This window comes from Anopheles aquasalis, chromosome 2 (assembly GCF_943734665.1).
Source record: "Anopheles aquasalis chromosome 2, idAnoAquaMG_Q_19, whole genome shotgun sequence".
NCBI lineage: Eukaryota > Metazoa > Arthropoda > Insecta > Diptera > Culicidae > Anopheles > Anopheles aquasalis.
The window spans coordinates 44,655,001-44,665,000 of record NC_064877.1 but is presented as its reverse complement, the minus strand read 5'-3'; the positions used below and the strand labels follow the sequence as shown (position 1 = coordinate 44,665,000).

The 10,000-nt window shown below is 45.7% G+C and overlaps 2 protein-coding genes across 8 annotated transcripts in view; both read right to left on the bottom strand.

Annotated features, from left to right (window-relative positions):
* LOC126572820 (V-type proton ATPase 116 kDa subunit a 1) overlaps positions 1-3,901 on the bottom strand; it is a 10,509-nt gene extending 6,608 nt beyond the window's left edge. For 2 of the 7 annotated variants that reach the window (XM_050232479.1, XM_050232476.1), the window contains exons 1-3: positions 3,676-3,901; positions 2,848-3,031; positions 2,453-2,758 (exon numbers count right to left, since the gene is read on the bottom strand). In XM_050232479.1, coding sequence (XP_050088436.1) covers positions 2,453-2,758; positions 2,848-2,964 — 423 coding nt within the window. In that variant the 5' untranslated portion in view covers positions 2,965-3,031; positions 3,676-3,901. Of the gene's footprint in view, positions 1-224; positions 377-2,452; positions 2,759-2,847; positions 3,032-3,177; positions 3,398-3,675 lie in introns of those variants that run through there. The other 5 variants (XM_050232473.1, XM_050232477.1, XM_050232475.1 and 2 more) reach the window with 5 other exon arrangements.
* A 419-nt stretch (positions 3,902-4,320) lies between these two features.
* Positions 4,321-5,891, bottom strand: LOC126581465 (uncharacterized). Its single transcript, XM_050245140.1, has one exon. The coding sequence runs from the start codon at positions 5,748-5,750 to the stop codon at positions 4,503-4,505; it is 1,248 nt and encodes a 415-aa protein (XP_050101097.1). The 5' UTR covers positions 5,751-5,891; the 3' UTR covers positions 4,321-4,502.
* Between the last annotated feature and the right edge of the window lie 4,109 nt (positions 5,892-10,000).

Sequence of the window (10,000 nt, the reverse complement as noted above, 5' to 3'; positions counted from 1 at the left end):
CCGGAATGGACATGGGCATGGGAATGGAGCGGACGTAAGCTTCGTAAAGTATCTTGAACGTGTTCGTTTTTGGACGCTTGGGTCGAGAAGAAAATCAGGGAGAAAAGCTAGCGGTAGGAGCGATAAATTGAGCAAGTAGAGGGGATTGGGAAATCGGGGAACGAAGGTTTTGAAGGAAGCGGGAAGATTGAAGTTTTGTAGCAAAAAAAAGTGTGTATATTTACCCTAATTTTAGGTTCTGTCCCTGTGCCCCGGCACCACCAGCACGAATGCCCTCCTCACCAAGAAGGTTAACCTGCTCCTCTTCCCTGTGCGAATCTGCCATCTGTTGATAGCGGTTTCTTGTCTTATTAGGTACATTTCCGGTATACAGTGCCTGTTTTTTCGTTTTCATTTGTTTTGTGCGTGTTTGTTTTTTCGATGTTTGTATTTTATGTGTTCGTTTTTTTATTGTTTTATTTATTTGTTTTTTTTGGTATTCGCAACACAACCGAAAATAAGACGTACCCAACCAGAAAAATGGCAAAATAGGTGAGATAGTGTAGAGAGGGAAGAGGGCAAAAATGTATGTAAACGAATTAGTTATACTGATCACCAGAAGATGTTCCATATATTGGATCATCATATATTAAAAATAGGACAGACAACAACGGACGTTCACACTATCCAATGCTTTTTGCAGTGCACTGTTGTTATCATACCAGAGAGGTACGGAAGTGAAGTGTCAGCATATTATGTACCATGCGTTAGTAACGTATGAGTTAGTTCCGAAGTCGAACCATGGAAATTGTTCGAATAAAATGGATTCCAGTGAGGTTAGTAGAGCTCTGCATATGAATCTGGGATGCTATTAAACATAGAGTAATGGTATATTTTAAACATATTTGTTTTGTGACATTCAATCAGTGGAATTAAATTGAAAATGAGGTGTTAGTAACGAAGGAAGAGATTCAGTTCAAATTACAGTTTACCCTTTAAGAGCAAATGGAAGGCAAATGAAACATCAAAGTACAATGGAATCTGAATCACCACTTACAATGAGCAAGCATCAGCTGCTGGTTTTTTTATCCCCCCGTCACAATGAATACGCTGAGTAGTGAGCCATGAAACGAGTTTTAATACTCGGAATGCTATCGTATACCTCAAACTGGTTTGCGCACTACAAGTGTATTGTTTACGTAACCCTGCATCATCTAGTATGCGTTAACCATTCTACTGTTGGGATATCTTTTCTTTACTGAACTTGTTGAACTACAAGGCCCCAGTGCCATATCCTCTACTACTCACCCGGAAGCACCTTTAATAGTAGATATCTACAGACCAGTAACCAGAGTAGTACTATCATCAGAGTACAATAATCGTCTCTTTAGATTAGATCCCGCCACCAGCAGCTGGTATTAATCAGTTGTGTGTTTTGTTGCGAACATGAGAGGTGATGGTGTACGGTTTATGATTTCGAGTATTACTTCCATTAGTATGACTTTTACACGTTAAACACGCACTTGTTATGAATGTACGAAAAAACAGGCATTAAAAGACACTCGGTATGGTTAGCTTTTAATCGATAGGATAATAATTAATGCAAAAACGGTGTAAAACAAAACAAAAATGCGACAACAGTAAGTGCGTCCGAAAAGCAAGAATATTCGGTAGAACAAGGCCTAGAGCAAAAGGAGTATCGCAATCTGCAAACATTCTATCGCTATTTTGATTTGAAGATTTATCGAAACATGCAGGTAATGATTATTATCAATATTGGAACACAAAACTGTCGTTTTCTGTCGTAGGTGGTATTACGAGGAGGGCCCATAAGCACCGTTCGACTGTCTTCTGGTCTTGTTGCAGTGTCGTGGATTGTTCATAATTTCGTTCGTTCATCTCGGGGACACCTTGTATATCTTACAGTTTTAGTAGTACACAAATACACGGCCACGATTGTTAGTTTACTCTATTTCCCGGCTAAAACCATAGCACCAACTGTTGTGTATGCTTCTCTCGTAAAACGATGCTAATTTAAATAATGGCTGTACCTTTTGCTTAAATACATTTACAAACACGGTACCATATAGGCCGATGGTACACGTGGTATGGGGCTTGAAGAGTGAAAGATTTTGTCTATTCTTAAAGTGTCAGTCAGTGAACGGTAAGGGGACTTTGGGTTATTTTTCTTATCAACAAAAAAAAAAAAAGAAACAAAACTGATGATAGTGGTAGCGCGCATATGGGCATTCGCGTTTGATTTCTATGGGAATCGAAAAATAAAATCGGCGAATCGAATGCAGTAAAAATTACATGAAATGAACAGTACACAGTGAATCCTATTATCATGTGTGCACTATCAAAATTCGTCGAGTGTTAGAGAAACAAAAAAAAAGGTTTGATAATCATAACCAAAACCATGATCTCGTCACGGTCACTAGGAGCTATTATCACGCGTAACGAATGGACTTACCTCGTCAAAAAAGACTTGAGTCTTACGCAGGATGTGCTTCAGCTCGGTCAGCTCGAGATAGTTACGCTTGAGCGCTTCCGCATTCTGGTTGACTTCACGGAGCTCGTTCTCTAGCTTCTCGAACGTCGCCTCCAGATCGATCATCTCGCGAGGTTGCGGCGCCTCGGGACTTTCGCCGGTGTCCAGCATCGGGATACCATCCTTTTTGATCTCCTTCTCCAGGTAGCGCAACTTGCGCTCCATCTCATCGCACCGGCGCACCTCATTGACAAACTTGCGCTGGAACGCATTCACGTCAGGGTTAAGCTGCAAAACGAGTGATAGAGGGCGGAATTCAATTGCAGTGTACAGAGTAAATAATATACTATGTTCTAGTGTGTTTGTGTTTTACTTACGTCGCGGAACTGCACCAGTCCCAGCTCTCCCAGCTCGGACACGCAAGCGTAGGCTGCCTCACTCTGGAGGAACAGCTGGCAGAGAGACATCTCCTCACTGCGGAAAAGGGACCCCATCGTGCCGCTTGTTCGTTGTACAGGCTGCCAAAATTCCAACGGGGCCTTCACTTATGCAGTCCTTTGGCTGTCGAAGAGTAAGAACAACTGTTCGATTAGAAAACTTGCCGGACTGGCACCTGCTTCCCCGACCAGACGGGGCAGATCCGCGTTATCGGTCTGCAGGCGGCAGTCCCTTTATCAAACTTCGATAAAAATAAGCATTCCCCTTACGCTGCTGCTGTGGCTTGCCACCACCGAACGCGTAGATCCGGCTAGAGAAGGGATTAATTTGCCCCACCAAATCCCTACTCTAATCAATGGGGATTTAAAAGAAACGGGCGCCACCGGCTCGCATCACATGCTAGTGACGATGGCCTAGCAAATAATCCTTTTTCGGGGTTACGCAATTCCTCCACAGGATCCTACCCCCGAAGATTCCCCGTAGCGGTCAACGACGATGAAAGTCACCCAGCAGCACGGATCGATACGTTTGCTCTCACTCACTCTAGCGCGTTGCCAAGCATAGCAGCCGTTTTTTCCTCTCTCACTACGGCGCCTCTAGGCAAGGACTGCTGGGGATGAGCAGGTTTGCTTGCCTCATGGCGCGACGAGAAAGTGTAGACAAAGCAAATTGCACCCCCGCAGACGGGAACGGGTTATCGTGATGTCGCCTGTCCGCGTCACCACTGGCCAAATACCGCAAAACATGACCCCTGCCCGCTACCGTACCGTGACTCACAGCTGCTGCCCAACTTGGAACACGAACCACCGCCCTTTTCGATTGCGATCGCAAGATTCCCCAAAGAAACACCGTCTAACGCCTGGCGCACCAACCGAAAAACGAGCACACGGTCGTCACGTATCACCAAGCCAGCAAGCGAGCGTTCCTGCTTTGGATGCTAATCTATTTCTTTCTGTGCGTTTGTGATTTCACGATTTCGGAACGCACGGAATTTCCACGTCCACTTACCAGCTCGGTCCCGATTAATTAAAAAAAACATGAAACCACACACTCCACGAACCTTGGCCGGTGGTTCCGTTTACACCTACATTCGAGCAAATAATTCGAGCAAATAATTCGAGCCGAGCACGTGCTTCGGAAAAAGGTCGCAAGTATAGCGGCAGGCTCATTAGCCGTCTTCTCACTATAGAGCCTGGTCAGACGGGCTGTCGATGCTGGCTTTCGAGAACTACGAAATCTGTAAAGAAAGGTCAAGTTTTTCATGCTTTAAGTAGTTCTGATTATTGTACATTGTATTTTAAAATGCCGTATAAAGCGTATGCTCGCCCAAATCCACTTGAACTCACCCAGAATTTTCATTTCGATCGGTAATAGTTTTGCAAGATTCCAATAATTTATTCTTGTGCTTTTGCTGTTATGGACAGTTTATTCATTATACGATTATTCCTTAACAATATACATGTATACTTTTACAACTATGTTGGTGGACTTTTTCATTGAAGAACCACTCTATCTATTCTAGCGCAGACTAGCGTAAATCGAAGCGTACTGGTACGAGCTGAGTAAAAGCCACCGGCTACTAGACTGTAGATTGCTAGATTGGATTTCCTTTCTGCGTCACGGCTGCCGATATCGATCGACCGATCACTTCCGACCGGAAGGCACGCTTCTTGTCGGGACTACGTTCCAGCACCGTAGCACCGTTAAGGCGGTGGTGGTGGTGATGATGATGATGATGATGATGATGATGGCCCAAGGATTCGATCCCAGCGCCGAGCGATGGGAGGGAAAAGATGTGTTTCGTTGGCGATGAGGCCATGTAGCGAGTGGTGGCTGATTTGACCACCGTCAGCTTACTATGCCGCTGCTCAATCTCGGCCAACAGCGTCGGAGCGACGTGACTGTTTTGCACGAGAAATTTGTAGTTCTTCGTCAACGGTGGGATGCGATGTTGTGTTGCTGATGCCGACAGAACCGTCGGTTCGCTAACTTTCGGCTGTTTTTGAGGGTACTGCTGGTGCTGCGTTGGCCGGTGTGGTAACGGTGCGAGCTTTCTCTGCAGATTTACATTTCTACTTCGACCACCGTGGTCGGCGTTGTTGTGGCTTACGTACGAAACTGATTGTGCACTGCAATTCCTGCTGCCGGATAGCGTCTGATAATGGCCTGCTCCGATGGGGTGGGTTGAGATTAACAGCCCCAGTGTACCGATCGGCATTATGGGCACCTGAGGTACCATCAAACTGTTGAGAGGCTTCACTCGGCTGAACGGCTTCTCTCCCTTATCTACGTACTCCGGCACGGAGTCCGCGGGCCCTGCGCGACGACCAGCTTTGACCTGACCGCTGCGGAATGTGTGACCAGAGCTGATGTACAAACACTTGTCCAGTTCACATGAACTGAGCTCACACTCGAGGTCTTTCGCAATCTGCTGCTTGTCCTTGCCGGATCGCGATGATCGAGTTCGGCTGGCCAGCGGGGGATCTATTGCGAACACTTCCTCGTGAAACGGATCATTCGCCTTTGCATGCACCGACTCGACGATGGTAATCCCTTCTCCCGCCAGGCGCAGATACGGAAACACCCCGGTCCATTCGAGGATCTCTTCCCGGAGCCGCGGATCCGTCGGTAGCTCCTCTTCGCCGTAGAACATCCGATCGATTCGTTCCCATTCCGTCTGGTTCTGTTTGATAGCGTCTTCTGCCCACGGGATTGACCCGATGCTGCTTCTTCCTTGGCTGCTTCCCGGCGACTCCCGGGACAGTTCCGTCAGCGTATCCTCATCCTCGTCCTGAAAGCTGGTGCGACGATGGGCTGTTGTGTTGTGACTCGGAGAGCTCATCCTCAGTTTCGCCGCGGGCACCTCCTCCGGTAACGTGGGCACTATTAGGTGTTGTCCGGAAAGTAAAACTACCGCTTGCGGACATGCTAATTTACGCCTTTAACCGTCGTTGCAGCGGACCATTTTTTCACTTTTCTCATGTTTTTGCCACAACAACGAAGCCACAACAAACAATCAGATGACAGTTGCGTGTACAGTTGCGGACAAAACAGGACACCACGAACAAATTGCTTTCTTTAAAATGTGTTGTCGAGGATTCTATGGCGATTTTGATTTTGCTACGAGTTCCCAAAGGAATATTCTTTCCCCGCCGGAATAACCTTTACAAAATAGCAATTAAGTTGAGGGTAAAAAACCAATATCTACATCTCTAGCAAATTGCATACTTTCAAGGGTTAAATATTTTTGCTATCTGGGTGGGGGAGGGGTAAAAGGGATGTCTAGCCCCTTCAAGATATTTTAAGGTTTTCAGCACATTTAATGGGCAATTTAGCCATTTAAACTTCTATTACAAAATGCTGAAACTATCCAATATAGTTTTTATAATTTATCACGCGCTATAACCGAGGAGCGATCTTGGCCTGCCACAAAAGATCCCTTCACCGCTCGCGATCGAGTGCCATCGTCCTTGAAGTCGCAATTTTAGCAATTCTGGCATTAATGTAACCAACCACACCCTCTCTGTCCATCCGGAATAACTAAGAAGAGAAGAATTTCATTTGCTACAAGAATTGCTTTTAAGCGACAGGATTGCTAAATATTTCAGATCACTTCACAATTAGTATCATCATTTACTTACCCATACACGATTACATGTTAGCTGCTGCTACCCACACGTGCACGGTATAGCGGAAATGAAAAGCGAACGAGTTGTGTCGTTATTTTTATGAATTTATTTTTTTCATTTTTTGCCCTTGGTTTGGTTTTTCTTTGCTTTGAATTTTATAATTAACAATAAGTTTAACGTTAACAACATTTTCATCGCTTCATGCATACGTCATAAATGTGGAAATCGACAACGAAACGAGAGTTACAGCGGGGGCGAGGGAATAGGATTTGAATGATTTATAACAACGAATCATCTGGGGAGGTGGAGCGCCGACACAAAGCCGATAACGCGCCATGGAAGGCGCCATCGCGAACTGAGGGGGCGCAGCAGAGACAGAGAGGTGAATCGGTGTGGATTTTTTATAGTTTCGCGCAAAACACATCTTCGCAAATATATATATAGTGTCGGCACAAACTTGGAACACATAAAAACGGTGGATGTCTTTTTGATGATGGGCGATATATCAGATTCCCTTTTTCGGTGTCGCCGGTGTGCGGCGCGGGAGTTGGGCGCTCGCATTCCTCGCACTGCAACCAGGACAGTTTAGTCCACACCGCTGTATTGCCGCGTATGTTGGCCTATCTCGGTTAGCTAGCTCTGCTGCTGCTGCTGCTGCAGCTCCACTATTAGCTGGCTGTGATCGGATTGCTATGCCATTTATCGGCGCAAGCATCTAAACTTTATGTGTATGGCAGATATCAATGTTATCGAGGCGATCTGTGAGTGTGTTTCTTGCGCTTATCTGTAATGGCGATTGGCTATATGATGGCTGATGGGTGTGAGAGGTGTGCGCGACGATGCGACGGCGAGAAACATTAAGATTTAACCAAAGCCACTGCATTCGGATTCGGGGGAATTTGATAAATTTTATACAGATTTAGCATCCAGCACTCCTCACCTCATCGGCAGCCGGCCTACTTCGCATGCGCATGCACTTTTGCTGCCTCTAATCCTTGTTTCTAGTGTTCCTTTCTACCGCGCCCTTTCCTATGGCCTCCTCGAAGCACGCTTGCGAGCATATAGCCCACGGCTACTACTATCCATCCTCCATCACATTCGTCACTATAGCTCTCACTGGCTGACCGCGCGCCTTCTACTACTTTTGCTGTGTGGTTTACTCAATATGCACGAATAATTTTAGAGAATAAGAATTACGACTTATTTACATTCCTTAGCAATGGAGAATGATGTCTTTCTGTTCATGTTTTTCATGTTGCATTTTTCATTTTTCATTTTTGTTGTTGTTGTTGTTGTGGTTTGCTGTTTTGCTTTACTCTCTAGATGTTTACGCTAGCTGAAGTAGTTATTTTTGTATGATTTTTTTTATCAATTTTTTGAAAAATCTATAAAAAAATGCATTCTACCCAAAGACAATGGTTTACACAAATGAGCGAATGTCCTTAGCGGGCCGGGGGCTGCATGTGCATGTCCGTTTTTATTCGGTCCGATCCACTCGCTCTCCGTAAGGGAGACTTACGACCGGCTCCTTGCATGCCAGACCCCAGGAAGCCACGGATCTGCGACACAGTGTCCGCTTGTTTGTTGCCTGTTTGTTTGTGGATGTGGATTAGCGATCGCAGCCCCGCAGACCGGAGTGGCCTACCTCTGCCCCGTCGACGGATTAAGGATGTGACTCACGTGAATGATTTACTTTCCCCCTCCCTTTTTTTTAGTGTTATCTTGACTGTTGTCGTTCGCTGCGAGTTAACTATGCGTACGCCTATGCTTCCCCCAATCCGAACCAATCAGAAATATCTGCCTGCCGCGGGTTGCGGGCGATCTATAGCGCTAGAAATCAATCAGCGGAACTAGCACTGCAGCTTCCCGAACCCCACCGCACTAGCGTTAGTTAGAAAAACAGAACACGCACAAATTGGGCGAGCTGGCATCTGCTTGCGTTTGTTTTTTTTTTTCATTGTTTTCATTTTTGTTTTACATTTCACAGCGGATGAAGATTTTTCATTATTTCAATTTCATTAGATTTCACTAGATTGTTAGCAATGTTTACTTTTATTCACTCGCACATTCCCGTTCTCTAATCTGCCCTTGACGCTTACGTACCGAACTATAGCACGAAACTATAATATTGGACTTATCTAGGAAAGCGCGGATTGACGCGGAAAGTGCACGCCCACGAGATGTACGAAGGCCCTCTTGTTCGCCTGGGGACTTCTAAGGAAAAATATGCGCAAGCATCTATATCCTAGCGAGCATACACTCCCCTTACCCTATCCCGTCCCCGGAAGCATCATTCGATGCTCGGTTCGCCACAACAGCCATGATCATGATCTTCCGGATCGCACCTGAACACAGGGTTATGTTAAGAGATAGCGTTAGCTGCTACATCTACTTCGCAAACACCAACAATCGGGCGCACTCGCACGTGCAGTGCGTGTACGTATACTTCAAGCGTTCAACTCATTTTCTGAACACACTCATAACCGGACTGTTGCACTCTTAGTAGGCCAGTAGCCAGTCTCAGAAGGCATCGTCGACTAAGGAAGAGCCTCTAGCATTGGTGGTCTAATGATGGGTAACAGGCGGCGTTCTTGGATCTAAGAAATGGAATATTTCGCCTGTTTCGCAAAAAATCCGTTTGAAGGTTTACTACGAAAAAGGCGAGGGACACAGAAAGGAACTAAAAGAGAGAAAGAGAGAGACAGAGAGTGAGAAGTGGTGGTGGTGTTGGTGGCGAAGGGTGAACCGTGGGGTGTGTGGAACGAAACGATCTCTACAACAATGACCAGTCGGCGGAATGTTGATTGACTTCCTCTGTTCGCCTTCGCATTAACATATCCCGACTAGATCGATGGCGACCTTCTTCTTCTTCTTCTTCTTCTTCTTCTTCTTCTTCTTCTTCTTCTTCTTCTTCATCTATAAGTACTTCTCAATTTCTTCTCTACTAAGGCGCTATCTACTTAGTTCCAATATACATAGACATTAGCGAAACAGCAGTGCATGGGTCGGTTGAATTGGGTGGGTGGTTTATGATCGTTTGTAGCATGTCTTTTTTTTTTGTTATACGATATCTTCTATCTCTGCTCTGCTCGTGTCAGCATTCCATTTCACATTTCCTTGCTTTGATCTTTGCGCTGGTACCGGGCATAACCTCCGCACGATCGGCGAGAGTTCCTTTTTTTTTCACTCTTGACTCACTCTTGAAACTAGCTGCGTGTGTCGGTGTGTGTCTGTTTGTGAACGGGTTTTAGGATTGTGATGTGGTGCTTAAAGAGTTAAGATACGTTTTGCGTTTACCTTATCTAAACAAACAAACAAACAGCTCGCCCATCAATGGCCCCGGGCGGGGGAGAGTTCGTGCCCAGGCAGGCCATCCCGCTAGCTATCTTCTTATACTGCTCTCCTCCTCCTCTTTAGGCTAGGGCTGGGCGCGTAGACACCGAAAGCGTTTGATTTCGAGCGA